We start from the raw sequence: 18487 nt of genomic DNA, 5'->3' as shown, positions 1-18487 counted from the left end.
CCTACTCTCCCCAAAGTGGGACTGTGAAGCCATTTCAAGTAGACTTTTAACAGATGGTGGAGTCATTTGTTTGCTATCAGACTTGGTAAGATCTGAACTGGGTTCCTGGCATTCTGCTGCTTGCCCCTTCGGCTGTGCCGGCCAGCCCCTTAACTGTACTCCTTCAGCATCTGGTGCAATTAATAAGTCATGAGGAATGAATCGGTAGGCATTGCAAGTGTTTCTGGTCCCCGATGTGCAACACTCATTTATATTAATAGGCAATTCAGTCAATATGCAAGCAGAAGTCCCTAAATTTCCAAGGCGAGAATGAAATTAGGCGGTTGCTAATGCAATATTTCAATTTCACTTGTGAAAAGCACATAAATGTATTTGTGTCCGCACACGTGTGTGTGTGCACACAAACACACACATGGAGAGAGAGTGAGAGAGAAAGAGAGAGAGAATAACATAGTTTTTGCCCAAGAAAAATTACCACATCTTAAATAAACTTATCCTTAAGTGACAATATGGTGGGGAGAATGTAGGAGGGATGAAATCTTCCCTTATTTATAGATGTTTGACTTTTAATTTCCATCTGATGCCTTGGCAAGTATTCAAAGAAAGACACATTTTTCCTTGTTGCCGTTAATAGAATTATAAATGGAGTGGACTTTTTTTTTCTTTTTATGTTGGTTCCCGCATGGCATTTTGCCGCAGTCTTCAGATTTGGGTAGAAGATAATTACATCATTTCTTCCATGTATTTAACATGGCTATAGAAGGAAGGGTGCTACTTGGTTTGGGATTTTGTACAGAAACAAGCCACTAAGGAAAGCCATGCTTTCAGAAGAAATTGTCCAAAGGAATTGTATCAATTCAAACAGGAATAGTCTGGCTACTGGATCATTCCTATGCCGAATTACTCAGAAGTAGGGTTTGGGGAAGAAATTTGATTCACTTCTTATGTTCAGGCAAATCTGTCAAACTTGCACTTTCTGAAATAATATGAGAGATGAAACTCAGCTGTCCTTCAAAATTCTCGCTTTTCTGAATCTTTGTGCTGCAGCTCTCCAAGCATACTGTATTTACAAATATATATATATATAATAGCTGAAAGTGTATATAATATTGACTATGTTGGTGAAAATAACATAACAAAACCCATGTTCTTGGGAAATATTTTTTGGGGGGAAATGTTGATATTAGTTAAAACTTCATACATACATGTGTTTATTAGGAGAAATGTGACTAAAATGCCGAATTTCCTTTAAAATAATAATAATAATAATAATAATAATAATAATAATAATAATAATACAAATTTGCTACAGAAATGTGGAGAACTGAATTTGAAAAATGAAGAACTGATCAGGACTCAGTAAGCCCTGAAAGCAGAGACAGGCTCCAGTGGATTAAGTGAATAGTTGTTCAATAGCCAAGAAGGTGGTTCTTGCAAATGCTGTAGAGGGAAGCGAGGGTCAGATGGGGCTCGTCAACCTGGGAAGGTGGCCCTTCTAGGAGAAGGAAAACACTGATCCTAAACCTCCACTGCTTTGCAGGATATCTTCAGGATTAAGTCCTACACAAATCTGGGGTGGAATCCCTAAGGCATGTGCCACCACGCTGACCACTCCTGCTGTGGAAACAATTCCTGCATTGTAGGGGGCTGGACCAGACGACCCTCAGGGTCCCTTCCAACTCTATGATTCCATGACTTATGAAATAGTCCCCGTGAAATTGTTATGGACTAGAACAGACTTACCCATCCTGAGTTTGGGGGGTGATGGTTTTTAGCAAAGGTGGAGCATTTTTTTAGACATTCATGTGCTTTTGGCACGCAGTGCTGTCAGCTGGGTTGAGTTTGTGTGGATCGGGCCCAGGAGAAGAGAGCAGGTAGAGATAGTGGCTTAGAGGTAACAAGACCACTGGAATAAGGCGTCACTTGCAGCATTTTTTACTGAAAATCCCCCAAACCCTGGAGCTGGCATTAATCAGAACAAGCTGCCATAGGATGCTGGTATCCCTTCTCAAAGAATACTCGGCATCTGCAAGGTTGCTTTGAGAATAGGATACGATGGTCAAGGGCAGAAAGTTAGGGTTATGGCCTTGTGTGAACTGTGACACAGTTCAGCTTTGCTTCAGTAGCCATGCAGGTGGGTAGAGTTTTGCCATCGGTTTCAGTGATTATACTCTTGGAAGGAAATTTGGACTAAGATGTGGACACACACACACACACACACACACACACCATTGTGGCTCTGCAGATCTGAAATTGATAGCAAGCCTGGTGCTTTATTAGAGCAATTGTTTTGGTTCTTTATCTGCTTTAATAGTTAATGGGGAGAGCTGGACATTAAACTACTGTTTGGTCCCCGAGTAATGAATTTTGCATTATTATATTTGCCTTTCCTGAAATATAAACACTAAGGAGCCTCTTCTCAAATGGCTTATAGCCCATTTTTGCATAACCAACACGGGAAGCTGAAAGAATAGTGGCTTTGTGGATTAGACAAAGGCAGGTCTAGTGTTCATCAACGCAGATTAATTAGACGGTTTCCTGAATCTCAGCTGGTGTTCGGGACACGGGAGGGGTGGGCAGGGAGTCAAAAAGAGCATGGCTAAAGTGAAGCTCCTTTGAAAGAAAGGGGGCAGGAGGGGAGGAGAATTTAAATCCTATAGAGTATCAGATTGCTTTTCAGGTATCTCCTTTATACCAAGCTATGCCTCTAACCCAGGCATCCCCAAACTTTGGCTCTCCAGATGTTTTGGACTACAATTCCCATCATCCCTGACCACTGGTCCTCTTAGCTAGGGATCATGGGAGTTGTAGGCCAAAACATCTGGAGGGCCACAGTTTGGGGATGCCTGCTCTAACCCATAGATAGTGTGGGTTTCCAGGACAGCCTGACCACAGTGGTCCATGCATGCCTTGGTAACCTCGGGACTGTAATTCTTGATTTGGGACTGCCCTTGGGTCTGGTCTGGATGCATTAGCTAGGCTGCTTGCAGGAGCAGGCTATTGGCAACATGTCTCTCCATCGCCGAAAGAGCTGTGTTAGTTACAATTTTGCAAGCAGGGCAGGGTCAAAGTTATTCTCCTAATTCCCAAAGCCCTAAACAACCCAAATATCTTAATTCCTTAGCCCTGATTCCTTATGCCCCGCTTTGATCCCTGAGGTCTTCTGATGGGGCACTTTTGATGGTCCCGTGTGCCCCCGAACTCTGGGAACTGTAGCTCTGCTAGGGGGATAGGGGTCTCCTAACAACTCTCAGCACCCTTCACTCTCAGCATTTATTTTGGGGGAAGCCATGACTGTTTAAAGCAGCATCATAGCACTTTAAAGATGTGGAGCGAGTGCAGCTGGAGTGTCCAGCAAGAAGGGAGGTGAAGAGGAAAGATTTTGCAGCACAGAGATCTTGTTCCCTGCCTTTGAATGCAGTTGTCATCTCCATCCTGATGGAACAGATTTCGAGGCTGCCCCACCCTGGCCTGATTTGGAAGGCGATTTTGACCGCATAAAATTGTCCATTACATGTGAATACATCCTTAGGTGCCTGGGGTGTTTATCAAGCATCCTCCTTGTCCTTGGAGTTTAAAAGGGGCTGACAGGTTTGCTTGCAAAGGATGCGCACTGGCAATTTGCCATCCAGAGGCAGGTCAAGAGATTTGTGGTGCAGTCAAACCGGATTATTGATGTCACATTTGTTACACTTCTTTCCCCTAGAGTTTTAAAAGGAAAAGGCATGAGAGGGGAGAGAGAGGGGGAAAATGAATGAATACCAACACAGCTACTAAATAGATGATAAGAAGCTGCTTGGTTGCAAAATCAATTAGCTGCATTTGGTAATGCTATGTGCAGAGCGACGCCCAAAATGGAGGCGAGGAACTTGTAGCTCATTTATTGTGACACTTCAGACAAAGAGCTCATGGCACTCGGGAGGCAGCGGAGAGGCTTAACCACATGACAGCCCATATTTATATCTCCAGACTATTTCACTGTTTCACCCACTGTCCTCGATTGACTCGTCTGGACCATAAATAAATAAATAAAATAGTGGTGGTTGGGAGCATGTTGACATGACATTCCTTAAGCATCAGCTAGCATTTTTGTATAACACAAGTCAGAGCCAGGCTGTTCAACACTGCAATATATGGCCTCGGCCACGAACAGGAGTGCAGCCAACCCTTCCGTGCTCCGGGATACTTAAGGCCAGGCATCCCCAAACTGCGGCCCTCCAGATGTTTTGGCCTACAACTCCCATGATCCCTAGCTAACAGGACCAGTGGTCGGGGATGATGGGAATTGTAGTCCAAAACATCTGGAGGGCCGAAGTTTGGGGATGCCTGCTTTAGGCAACCTTCTCCAATCTGGTGTCTTCCAGGACTACAATTACCACCAGCCTCAGCCAGCAATAGTCAGGTAGGATGGGAATTGTAGCCCTGCATCATCTGGATGGCATGAGTTTGGCTACCCTTGATCTAGGGCTATATTGCTCACATTTTGGGAGTGAGGGGGAAGGGGTTTCTCACTTTTTTGTACACTCTCAAACTTTGAGGTCCCCTTGAGCATCCCGAAGGCCCCTGAGTCCCCCTTTTTGCTGCAGTACTGTAGTTTGCTGTTGCTAGGAGAGTTAGGATGGAGATTCTAAAGACCACACATATCTGTTTTGGTCATTGTGTATGGTTTTTTTTAAAAAACAACAACAACAACAACAACTACCACTGCTACTACTACTAATGCTCTTTAAAGAATCAGAATATTTTCAGCACCCATGACCTCTGGAACCTATTCATAGGGGAGAACTCCCTGTGCCCCTGGGTGCCTGAGCACCCAAAAATTTCCCATGAAAGGGCCGGGCACCCACAAATTTTTGTGCCAGGGCCATGCACACTGCATGGCACTCAAAGCCCCAGGCACCCACAGTTGCAGGGCCAAGTTGGCACTCCTGAGTCTATTCATGTGTGATGAAAATTTCTTGATTTTTTGTATGAATGTTAAACTTGGCTTTCCGATTAAAAAGATACAGCAGAGAGAAGGATGGATGGATGGACAGGTAGATAGTTTGTACATGCCAGTTGAAGTCTGTTGGAAGCACTCTGCTAGAACCATAGGCGAGGATAGGGCTTTTTTATTGGGTACTGCTTGTGGGCTTCTCATAGGCATCTGTGAGAACGGGATTGGTGGGCCAGATTGTATGATGCAGCAGGCCCTTATTATGTTTCTGTTATTATGTTTCTGTCTCAGGACTGGAGCACATCCTTCAGTCTTTAAGGATCTTAGGAAACAGATGTGGGATTGAGAAAGATATTTGAGGTCCAGTTCATAAATAGACACTGCCACTAATTGTGGCAGCAGGAATTGGTAGCCGACAGTCATTTCTGCTAGCCAGCTACGATACCCAATCCCAACATGATAGCGCATCTGCATTCGTTCATTGCATTCATTAGTTGGTGCATAAGCAGGCTTGTCTGGGCAGTGCACAATTAGAACAATTTATAATCGCAAGTCTGATAGATCCAACAGCACAACTGTAAAACAAGACAAGTAATTAAAAAGCAGAAATGATAATAATTTCAGGCATAAGAATAAAACCAAGCACACTGTAACACCAGCCATTTGTCATTATTCCCATTTGTCAAACAAAATACCAGTTTCATCAGCAATAACTCAGCCTCTCTTTGAGTTAATGAACACCGGGCAGTCTTGTAGCATGTGTGTTTTAATTTTAATGTGTGATTCACTTCAAAACTTTTGATGATCTTTAAAACTGGTTTCTCCAAAAAGTTGCTTCTTCTTCTTAAAAAACCTCATATATTTTACAACATTTAAGTTTCCTAGTAAAAATAAATAAATGAGTCCAATAAGATTATATATATATATATATATATATATATATATATATATATATATCCTATCTAAGGGGTGATATGATAGCCATGTTCAAATATATAAAAGGATGTCATATAGAGGAGGGAGAAATGTTGTGGACACAGAGCAATGGATTCAAACTACAAGAAAGAAGATTCCACCTAAACATTAGGAAGAACTTCCTGACAGTAAGAGCTGTTCGGCAGTGGAATTTGCTGCCAAGGAGTGTGGTGGAGTCTCCTTCTTTGGAGGTCTTTAAGCAGAGGCTTGACAGGCATATGGCAAGAATGCTTTGGTGGTGTTTCCTGCCTGGCAGGGGGTTGGACTGGATGGCCCTTGTGGTCTCTTCCAACTCTATGATTCTATGCTTTTAAAATGTCCTGTTGAAAACTTGAAGCATGATAAAAAGAGGAGTCTTGCACCACCTTAAAGATGAAGGCTGCAACCCTAATAGTATGTACTCATGAATAAGTCCTAATGAATTCACAGGGGCCTACTCCCAGCTGGGCTGGTGGTGTTAAGATGCAGCAAAGTTGCATCTCAGCTGGTCCCTGTTGGTGAAGTGGAGCACAGCTGATGCCGGGGGGGGGGCATGCAGAGACTCAACCTCCAGCCAAAGCTTGTAGTAAGCTACAACTGATCATCCTCCCACCTGCAGTAGCCAGTGGGAAGCCCCCCAAAATGGGGCTTTTCAGGGCAGTATGCTAGAGGCTTTGAATCAGTGGGATCCAAAGACCTGCCTGCTCCCCCTGCCCCCTGACTGTGCCTGCAGTAAAGATGGATGAGAAATCACCTCACCGCATTCCACCTTGACCAGCAAGAGAGTCAGCAAGGCTTCAAAAGCTGTGCCCTGGCTGCCTTCTTTTGTTTTTCTTTGGCTTAATATGGGTAGGATGAGTTTTCATAGGCTAGGTTTTGCTTCTAAGATACAATTTTCCAAGTATGATCACTGAAACTCTAGCCATAGGGTTTCGGAAAGCTATTTGGTGTGTGTGTGTGTGTGTGTGTGTGTGTGTGTGTGTGTGTGTTTAAAAAAAAACCCAGCCATACAAAAAATTGTGGTCAAACCAGACTATGGAGATGGAGATCTTTCATTCCCACTCAACAGAATATTGAGGTTTAAACCCAGCAGCCTGCTTAATGCAACTGCAAAGAGATGCTACTTTGCTCTTAAGGATGCAAGACAAGCCAGCTGCATCAGGCCAATAGTCTAGCATCCTGTTCTCATAGTGGCCAACCTGTGGGAAACCAGCAAAAAGCAATAAATCACAAGAGTGCTTTGCTTTCCTGTGCTTTCTGGCACCTGGCATTCAGAAGCATTGCAGCCTCCAGCTGGGGTGGCACAGCCTAGCCATCGTGGTCAGTAGCCATCAATAGCCCTCTCCTCTGTAAATTTGTTGAATCCTTTTAAAAAGCTATCCAAGTTGTTAGGCATCACCAATGGGTTATGTAGCTTCACTATGCATTGCTTGAGATGGGTGGTGAGAAAATCCATGATCTGGGAAGAAGATGCAGACCAGCTGAAGATGCAATCCAGTTGACCTGGATTGTTGGCTGGGTTTGTTAGCTCATTCATAAACCCCCAAAAGGTGATGTGAAACCCAATGAATACACAGGGAAGGTCTCTGTTCAGAAGTCACATCTCCATAACAAGAACAAAAGCTTGTTAACTGTGCAGTGTCTCCCACAAATCAGTGGCTCTTTCATAAGTTTGCTGCATTAACTATGGTTGCGATCACAGGACTACCATTCATTATTTTGTTGTTCCATTCATTATTTTGTCCACTGCAAACTGATCAACCCCATAAAACCATTGTCTGTTTTTATATCTTGCAAGCTGCATTTTAGTATATGGGGGAATCTCTCTCCACCCTCCCCCAATGCTCTCCATGTAGTTGATGTTGCCTAAACGAGACACAGGCCTTGGCAACAACTTGGGACCCACGTGTACTGCCAAGGGAAGGGTTCTTTCAGGATCTGGAGCCAATAAGCACACCAGTGGATGAAGAATAAGAAATGCTTTATTTGCACAAGGTTAACAGATAACAGATAGCAGCAGGCATACAAATTACAGCATACCAGACAGAAGTCACACACAATCTCCCCTTCAGCTCCCGAGAGCTCCAGGTAGAGCAGCGAGAGTGACCCCGGCCGACAGTCTCACAGCATCTCATACCTCAATCTGTGAAGAAGCTCATTGAGCCCCTTCAGCCTACAGCTTTTATATCCAACTTTGATTTGATTGATTGAACCTGCTTAGCAGGCATCACTCATGATCAGCCCAGGACACCTGGTGCGACAAATGCGAAGCAGCTGGGAGTCTCCAACCCAACTCACTGCAACTGGGTATCCTCCCCACTAGCCAATCAGCTGCACTTAGAACACAGGAGACCCAGGAAACTCCTGACACAGGTGTGTGGAAAACAAGTTATACCACCATGAATTGGCAAACCTTATACCGGGGATGTAAAAGGGAAAGAGACATGTCAGCTAACTCCTCGAAATTACAATGGTCTTCCGCGCTTCCCCTACACCACGAAGCTTATATTAGCCTACCAGCCGTAGAAAATGGACCAAGAGCAGCTTAAAAAGAAATCCTCCTTTTGCTTTGGAGAGCAAAAACCTAGCTCAGTAGTGGAGCACATACTTTCATGCAGGAAATCCCAGCTTCAGTCCCTGTTGAAGCTGTTGGAAGGATCGGGTGATTGCAACAGTCTCTGCCAGGGAAACACTACCAGCCTGAGTCAACATAGCTGGATTAGACAGGCAAAAAGGCAGACCTGGTAGAAAGCAGCTAGCTATTGGATTCCAGGAAACTATGTGGCCACAATATATGGTTAGGGTTATTTTTGACATAGTGAACACCATAAAGGTAAAGGGACCCCTGACCATTAGGTCCAGTAGTGACCGACTCTGAGGTTGCGCGCTCATCTCGCATTATTGGCCGAGGAAGCCGGCGTACAGCTTCCGGGTCATGTGGCCAGCATGACAAAGCCACTTCTGGCAAACCAGAGCAGCACATGGAAACACCATTTACCTTCCCGCTGTAGCGGTTCCTATTTATCTATTTGCATTTTGATGTGCTTTCAAACTGCTAGGTTGGCAGGAGCTGGGACCAAGCAACGGGAGCTCACCCCGTCACAGGGATTTGAACCGCCGACCTTCTGATCGGCAAGCCCTAGGCTCAGTGGTTTAACCACAGCGCCACCTGGGTCCCTAGTGAACACCATAGCAAGAGCTAATATAGTGTGTTGGACAAGGACCTGGGAAAACAAAATTCAAATCCCCACTCAGCCATGAAGCTCACTGGGTGACCTTGGGCCAGTCACTGCCTCTCAGCCTAACCTACCTCACAATGTGTGGTTTTTTTGGGGGGGGGGGGTTAAAGGAGGAGGGGGAGAGCACAGTGGGCCACCTTGAGCTACTTGGAGGAAAAAGCATAATATAAATGCAAACAAACAAACAAATGCCACACAGGCTTGGGCTGTGGCTCAGTGGCGGAGCTTTCTATGCAGAAAGTTCCCAGGTCCAATGCTCAGAATCTTCAGAGTAACAACATTTGGATGGCATCCTATTGGCTATCCCTTACTTAAAGGTTTGGATCACCCAAGCATGGTGGACTATGGCTCAGTGCAGTGATGGCTTGGGCATGCAAATTTATCACCATCCATTAAATGCCACTGACAGAACAGGAACTCACAACCTTTTTTTTATATTTTATTAAAAAAATGGGTTTCAGTGGAGTAGTTTCACACATTCAGATGATAAACACCAAAGGCTGATTCACACATGCAAATTTACTGCATTAAGTGATGGGTTAAATGACAGGGTGAGTCACTGCAGATCAAATTATTATATGTTTAATATAATATATTTCACAGAAATAAAAAACATGTAAACACACATGCACAAATAAACAAAATGGCCTGTGAGCTTCAAATCAGAGAGGTAATTTGAGGCCCTCGAGATGTTTTCAGGCTACAGCTGCCTTCATCCCTGACGGCTGGCCATGCTAGGAGGGGCTGATGGGTGTTGGAGTCCCAATGTCTGGAAGGCCAGTGGTTCCTCAGGTGCTATGAGCTTGGCTTTGTGTGTTGAGCAGTTAAGGCTACATTCCTAACCACACTTAACTTGAGGGTAGGACTTGCTGCTGTTGAGACATGGTTAAGATTGTGTTGTATGTCGAAGGCGAGACCACCCCTGACAGGACAACAAAGGAGACCAAGATTTGAGGGTGTTTGTCAGAGGGTCAGTGTGCCGAGACTACAATTCCTGAAATTTTTCTTAAACCTAATTTTCTTATAGAACATACATTAAAGAAAGAAAAGTTCAAGTCCAAAACACCTACCTAATATTTTTTTTCTCTCTCTCTCTTACAGCGGGAACGACATACATATTTAGCAAAGGGGGTGGACAGATCACTTATACGTGGCCTCCCAATGATCGGCCCAGCACACGAGCGGATAGACTGGCGATAGGGTTCAGCACAGTTCAGAAAGAAGCCGTCTTGGTGCGAGTGGATAGCTCTACTGGGCTCGGAGATTATCTAGAGCTACACATCGTAAGTACCATCAGCAAAATGCAATATTGCTATTTATCTGTGTGTTTCGATTCCAGCTTCTGCTATGGCTATTACAATGCTATCCTTTCCTGAAATTGATTTCCTGCCATTGAGTAATGTTCTTTGGGTTGTTTCTTTTTCTCCCCTCCCCCCAAAATGCGGTTAAGTGATTTATACATTTCAATCCAATTTTTGGAAGAGATTTCGGCATTGAGAGACTAATCCTATTGGTTAACAGCAAAATGAAGGATTTAAAACCACTTTAGCCTCACTGACTTCAGTGGGATTTAACAGGGCTGCCGATTGGGTTCTGAATCACTTTTGAAAAACCAGGGCTTCCCTTTTGGCTACTGCAGTGATTTTTGACACCTTAATAACTTGACGAGTTATATACTTGGTTGTGAGGATGGAGCTGTAATTAAGATTCAGGCCTGCTTAGAATATCCCAGTCACTTGGTGCATATGTATTTTTTCTTTCTGAAAACCTCGCAGCTTTTGACAGGCAGGATCCTTCTTCCAAATCCAATCTGAAAAATAATGTAAAGTAACTGGATTCATTCCCCTGAACTCTTAAATGCCAGAGACTGCACTGAGGTTGCAGGTGATTCCATGTATGTGTGATGCATCCTAGACAACATTAAGAGGAAGTAAAGCTCTGATCTGTGATACATATCACATCCACACTGAAAAGGGATCTATTATTGCCTCACCGTGGGAGGGGGCTGTACCAGCAGATCTGAAGGAGGCGGTGGCATGCCCCTTCATTAAGAGGACATTCCTGGACCATGAAGTGTTCGACAACTGTTACCCAGTCGCTAATATTCAATTTGGGGCCAAGTTGCCTGAGAAGGTGCTTGGATGGAATTTCAATTTAGCTTCAGGCTTGATTGGGGGACTGAAATTGCCCTGGTTGATGACCTGTGCTGGGAGAGGGTCAACTGGGCTGTTGATTTGGCAACTTTTGATACTTTTCTCCACTTCTGGACCACTGCTGGGAGATGGGGGGCACTGCCTTGCTGCGGTTTTGTTCCTATATCCAGAGGCACCGAGTGACTGTTGTTTGCCCCCCCCCCCCAGTGGGAATTATCCCGTGGTTTTCTGTACAGCTCAATCTTGTCACCTTTGCTGTTTCACATCTATATGAAGCCACTGGGAGTTGTCATCAGGAGATCTGAGCATAGAGATTCCATCCATATGCTGATGGCCACCAGCTGTATCGCTGTGTAGCATCAGTACCAGGTGAGGCGGCGCAGGTGATGAATCATGGTCTGGAGGTGATAATGGGCTGGATGTTGGCCACTGAATTGAAGGTGAATCCAGACAAGATGGAGGTTCTCTAGGTGAATGGTTTGCATATATGGGAGCAGGCAAAATTGCCTCTTTGGGCTGGGGGAAGAGTCACATTCCCCTTGAAGGAGCAGGGACGTGGGTGACATTACATGCCAATCTCAGTGGCTCTGGATGCCTATGCCTGTCTTCAGAGGGTGGGCCAACTCTAGCCATTTCTGTATGGCCATTTCTGGACAGGGGTAGCCTAATGATGATCAACTATGATCTTGCTATTGTAATGCATTCTGCTGTTAGTGCAGAATACAGTCTGAGTCCAGTCCAAAATAGATCTGTGGGGGGAAACCATCCATAATCCAGGATGTGTATCATCCATTTTGAGAGGTAACCATCATCATTGTTATCAATGATAGTAACATATTGCAGTTCAATTTATATGAACGTCAGGAGAGGATATATTAGTCCTAGCAGATTTGCAAAGGAATCTGTCAGAGGAATGGTAATGATCGCATTTGGCCGGGTGCATTGTTAATCCTGATGGGAGCCAACTGATCTCGCCATTACTGTGGAGTGATAAATTTTGAGCAGAAAACACAGTTGTCACCCTGAAAAGTCTAGCTGGGCAATTTCAAGTTGCCTTAGAGCAAATAAGCAGCAATCACCATGGAAATTGTCTGGATTTTTATGGCATCATAAATAAATGATCAGTTGAGATAAACTTAACTAGGGCAGCCGGGGATTTTAGCAGTTTAGATTAATCTCAACTTTGTTAATATATTAAGCTTGAGTTTGATTTAACAACCTTGCCACTTTGTTTGCCGAGGATGGAATAGTTCCTCTTGCAAGAAATTACTTATTGATCTATTAGCAATTTACACTTTTACCCTCGCAAAAAACCGTTCTATGGTGATTATTCCCAAATTGCATTGTGCCATCCTGGTGAATTATGCGATTTCCTCTATTGCATGCAACACTTCCCCAACCTCCCAAGCTTCTCCACATCCCTCACATTCATGCTAGCCGATTTTGCCTGCAATTACACTGACCAGCTGATATAATGCAGCAACCTTAGGGGCAGCTAAAACAGCATGGCAGAACTTGGTTCTAAATTGGTTGTTGTCCTGTTTGCAGGCTTCCCGTGGGCACATGGTTGTCTGTTGTGAGAACAGGATGCTGAAATAAATAGGCTGCTGACCTGATCCAGCAGGTGCCCTTCTTAATGTTGCATGGACAATCTAGGGTGGTAGAAAGGTGGATATTGTTGCTTTGAAATCCGTGGCTTGAATTGCCACGTAAAGTTGCACCATCTTGAGAAGATAGGAAGGGCATAACGTCTTGCTTACACATTTCTTCAGAGTAAAATATCTGCATCTGAAGATGCCTTTATAGAGGGAAAGGGCCATAACTCTGTAGTAGAACACAAGATCTGCATCATGTAGAAGATCTCAGTGTCAACCCCTGGCATCTCCAGGTAGGTCTGAGAAAGACACCTGGGAGACTAGTATAGACTAGATGGAACAATAATGGAACAATCAGCTACCTGTATTGTCTTTGGGGACAGCCACTTGTCAGTCTAATCCAGGCATCCCCAAACTTTGGCCCTCCAGATCATAGCTGCCAAGTCCCCCGTATTCCCTGGGAAATCCCCGTTTTCCCTGCTGTTCCTAGCTGGAAAAACAGATTTATTTATTTTTTGTTTTTCCTTGGGTTATTCTGGTGTGGCGGCCATTTTGAAACTGGGCGGAGCATGCTCAGAAGTGACTTTTGATGCTGCTCTGCCCAGTTCCAAAAATGGCTGCAGTGCGACTTCTGGTGCGGCGGCCATTTTGGAACTGGGCAAAGCAGCATCAAAAGTCACTTCTGAGCATGTTCAGCCCAGTTCCAAAATGGCAGTACTACTTCCGGTCTGCTACTTCCGGCCCGGTCCCTTATTTCTCGGACAGCAACTTGGCAGGTATGCCAGATGTTTTGGACTACAATTCCCACCATCCCTGACCACTGTTCCTCTTAGCTAGGGCTCATGGGAGTTGAAGGCCAAAACATCTGGAGGGCCGCAGTTTGGGGATGCCTAGTCTAATCCTACATTGTCTGTTCTGACTGGCAGAAGTCCTTTGGAGTCTCAGGAAGAGGTGGCATCACCTGCCACCCGATCCTTTATTAACTAGAGATGCCAGGGATTGAATTTAGGACCATATATGTTACAGACCAGTGTTATACATTTCTGCTATGTGCAGTTCCTCAGAGGGGTGGAGAAAGCTGCTTGGATGCCTGGGGGCGTGCCCAGGGTGGGGCGAGCCACCCGTAGAGGCGGGTTGAGGGCGTGGTGAGCCACCCATAGTGGTGGGGCGCACCATGGGGCCTCTGGAGTCTGCCTGCCTCCTTCCAGTCAGCTGCCCTGCAGCTGGGGGAAGGGGGAGGCAGCGGGCAGACTGTTTGGGCAGTGTGGAGCCTGTGCACGCCCAAGCTACTGCATCTCTCCCAAAAGAGACATGTGGCTTGGGCGCGTTGCGGGCCCCACAGTGAGTGCCGCCCGGCATTTTGTCACCCCCCTCAGTGGTGACACCCAGGTCGGACTGCCCCCACCACACACACCTTCCTCCACCCCTGGTTCCTCATTCAGTATATGTTTTAACAACACCACAAACTTTTGTTCTGGAAACAGACAGCAAGTTTAATCAGAGGAATAAAAAAACCAGACCTACACATTTTACAAAGATTGATGTGAACCAAACGGAATCTAAGCTGATGGTAATTTGCTTCCTGATTGCTACTTGACCATTTGAATCAGCCTTTAATGCTAGACTAGAAACACAATTTACTTACCTAGCAATAGTCCTCCCAGATTAACCATTGCTAAACAGGGAACATTTTAAAGCACCCTGTAATTTATTACTCTTCCAAATCTTCAGCACAACAGACCCTGGAACAAAACCGATTTTTCTGAGCAGCGCCATAATTGTACAGAAGAACTTTATCTTTCACGGGAATTGACATTAGCAGAGATTTCTTTTTTTTAAAAAAAAGTTTTGAACCCTATTAGCAAAGCTTCTAAAGTTGTCTTTCATCTCAAATTAAGTTGAATCTCAAGTGAAAAGGCTTGTCGACACGGATTCTGAAATTATTACATGTTATGCAAAAATATGTTTATGTTTTTATTTGCATGCATACCTTTGGTTTGATGGTTTATTGAGTGCACTTCTGTTTGGAGCTGGAGAGAGTGTAGAAGTAAAATGGGATTTCTAGGCACAGTCCTAGTTAAGTGTCCCTGGCACATCAGGCTTCTTTTCCATTGTGGTGTATTTGATAGTCCAATATTGTGGCTTACTAACTTGTTAACATTTTAGCAGAAACCACTGCCATGTGAAAGTATTTCCCCCCCTCTCTCTTTTTAGAAAATAATTCATTAGATCTTGATCAACCTGATCTGCATTAGAGGCCTCTGTGCTCTAAAATATTATTGCTGCACATTTCCAGAATATTCAGTCAATCAGTCAAGCAAGCAAGCAAGCAGTTTGTTACTAGATATGACAGCCCTTTAGTTATTGCTGCAGCAGGATGGAGGCAAGCAGGGAAGTAGGCAGTATAACATAATCAGTCGCCACATTCACACCCTATGTTCAAAGCACTATGATACCACTTTAAACAGTCGTGGGTTTCCCTCAAAGAATTCTGGGAGCTGTAGTTTGTTAAGGATGCTATGAGTTCCTAGGAGACTTCCCATTCCCTTCACAGATCTATAGTTCCAAGAGTGGTTTAACACTCAGTCCCTCTTCCCAGGGAACTCTGGGAATTGCAGCTCTGGGCGGGGAATAGGGAATCAATGAATTGGCACCCAGAGTGCCAAAACAGGTCCTGGGTAGGGTGGGAGATGGTTGAGAATAAGAATAAGGATAAGAATTTATTATTTATACCCCACCCATCTGGCTGGGTTTCCCCAGCCATTCCGGGCGGCTTCCAACAGAAAAAATGAAATGAAATAATCTATTAAACATTAAAAGCCTCCCTAAACAGGGCTGCCTTCAGATGTCTTCTAAAAATCTGGTAGCTGTTTTTCTCTTTGACATCTGATGGGAGGGTGTTCCACAGGGCGGGCGCCACTACCGAGAAGGCCCTCTGCCTGGTTCCCTGTAACCTCACTTCTTGCAATGAGGGAACCCCCAGAAGGCCTTCGGTGCTGGACCTCAGTGTCCGGGCGGAACGATGGGGGTGGAGACGCTCCTTCAGGTATACTGGACCGAGGCTATTTAGGGAGAAGAAGCTGTTCTATGCGCTTTGAAAAAGCACGAATTGGCCATGGGTGGATCTGACAAATTCAGTTTCTCATTTTTTCCCCCAATCTTAAATTTGCTTTCCCACATTTCTGAATCAGTTTTGCATTCATCATCCCAATACACAAATTTTTGTATGTGATGTGCACATTTTTGCAAGCAATTTCCTCTAACATCATGCATTTCTCTATGTTCTTTTCACCAACACATGCATTGCTGTGCACACTTTTGGGTTGAAGGACTAATGCATTTTGAGGGGGATGGATATCTGCATTGCAAAAATTGTAGAAGTGCAGATTTAGAAGATTTTTTTAATATATATTTATTTTTTTGCGTTTCACTTCACTGATGCTCTAACCCAAGATGGGCCTACAAGTCCCACCCCCACTGACCTTTGTCAAACTGGCTGGGGTGGGTTGTAGTTGTAGTCCAACAACATCTTGAGACTCAAGGTTGAAGGACACTGGTCTAGCCTCTGCACAGCACTGGGCTCCTCGGATCAGCTCCTTAAGGGATTCAGTAAACTGAAATTTATGTGTCACCCTCTTTGGCTAACTAGAGTCACAGTGGACAGAGAAGGTTCTGAAAATAAAATAATAATTGGTGTGAAATTCCGTTTGTGTTTGTTCAAGGCCAGGGTGGAGTTATATTAAATTCAGCAGCAGTGGTTGCTTGCCAGTGACAAAGCATCACAATGTTAAAATCCAAATAACACAGTTCTATTAAGAATGGGGAAAAGGTTTGTTTGGCATCAGGGCTTTAGCTAGATGTGACAACTGAAGTTAGCATTTGCAATCCTGCCTCGGTACCTCTGAATCAGCACTGGAAATGAAATCAGATTATTAGGCATGGATAGGCACTGCTTTTGCTGCCTACCTTTTGCGCTGAGCAAAGCCCAGATTGAATTTGGGTGGGGTTTTTTTCTCCCTGAGAGGAAACATTTGAGGCGTTTTGAAGGTAGACCTCTCCTCCACACACAGAGAAATTAGAATGTATTACATACTGATGGTTGGTAGCAGCCTCGAATAGACTTGACTTATTCTGGATCTCTTGTCAGCATTTTTATTTAATACATAATAATGCAGAAGGGAAAAAAATCCGGTTAGCTTCCTATGTGTGCCATAGGGACATATAGCCCTCCTGCAGTGGAGAGGCAAGGGAGAAATTTGGGGAGATATGTGGGTACTGGGTCAGGCACATCAAACTTTATATGCTTCACAAACTCTATCTCATTAATCTCGACAGCCCTGCTACGTAGGCCAGTGTTGTTCTCCAAGGGTTGCATAGCAGGGAGGAAGGACTTGCGTAAGAGTACCAAATGGGTATGCTAGGAGTTGAACCTGGGTTCACACCCTTAGCCACTATGCTGCAACTGGCTTAGCTTCCAGGCATCCCCCTGCCCTGTCCTGCCGTGAGCCATGGGATTAAAATATATCCTTTCCCCACACACAAATTGTTTGTACGTGGTAGACAAGAAACATTTGTGACATATTGAAGCAATAGGACACACAGGAGAGTGTGATCACACGAACAGGTGAAACTGCCTATGCCAAATCAAGACTATTGGTCCATCGAATTTGGTATTGTCTACACGGATCAGCAGCTGTTTTCTTGGGTTCCAGACAGGAGTCTTTCTGGAAAGCAGATGCTCTGGCACAGGCATGCGCAAACTCGGCTCTCCAGATGTTTTGAGACTGCAATTCCCATCATCCCTGACCACTGGTCCTGTTAGTTAGGGATGATGGGAGTTGTAGTCCCAAAACATCTGGAGGGCTGAGTTTGCCTATCCCTGCTCTAGCACTAAGCTATAGCCCACCACTGCAATTCCAAGGCCAGCAAATCATGGGAATTGGTGAGACCTGTCTAATCCTAGTGTAGACAGGGGCAATACAGGAAGGGGCAAATTCATGGGGAAAGCACGGTGCTTGAACGTTTTGCCTAGGAATGGACAACAACCATCAGTTAATATGGAATACAATTTTCCTATCTTCTCCCATGGGAGGTGCATAAATACTCAAAGCTGCAAAAGCTTGTAGGCCTTCCCACTGGTGAGATGAGTACCGCATCTTGGGTGAAATAGTATTAAGGAGCCAAAGGAAGCTAAGCTCCAGCACATTTGCCAGCATTCCACTGATGAAAACAGGGACAAGTTTGCACCACCCTAATTCTGATTCCAAGGCTTTCTGCTTCAGTCCCCTCTTCCTTCATTGCATTTTGCCAAAGGCTCTTCTCCACTGATGGTGTTCATTTACTCTGCAATATGCTAACCTCCCAAGTTGAACAAAAGCCAAGAGAGTGTTTATTCTTTTGGTTAAAGTTATCCTTGGAAAAATGTTGCTCTCTGAGAATGGCCAGAACGTGAGAGCTTGAATAACTCCTGGCCTTGCTATGCCCACTTCCCATGCTCTTTTTGGAATGAGCCCAGGACCCACAAGGGAACAGTAGGTGCTCGGTCTTGGTCTAGTATCGAAACAGCATCTCTGCTGCTCCAGAGAAGCGGACACAGAGCAATGGATTCAA

At 44.7% G+C, this 18487-nt stretch overlaps 1 protein-coding gene across 33 annotated transcripts in view; it reads left to right on the top strand.

Moving 5' to 3' along the window:
• The window catches only part of NRXN1 (neurexin 1), a 961778-nt gene that overhangs the window by 711659 nt on the left and 231632 nt on the right, over positions 1-18487 (top strand). For all 33 annotated transcript variants that reach the window (XM_088666850.1, XM_088666849.1, XM_088666847.1 and 30 more), the window contains one exon: positions 10231-10412. In XM_088666850.1, coding sequence (XP_088522976.1) covers positions 10231-10412 — 182 coding nt within the window. The remainder of the gene's footprint in view (positions 1-10230; positions 10413-18487) is intronic.

This window comes from Zootoca vivipara, chromosome 3 (assembly GCF_965207765.1).
Source record: "Zootoca vivipara chromosome 3, rZooViv2.hap1.1, whole genome shotgun sequence".
In the NCBI taxonomy this organism is placed as follows: domain Eukaryota; kingdom Metazoa; phylum Chordata; class Lepidosauria; order Squamata; family Lacertidae; genus Zootoca; species Zootoca vivipara.
Note: the sequence above shows the minus strand (reverse complement) of the source record. Positions and strands in the feature narration are given on the sequence as shown.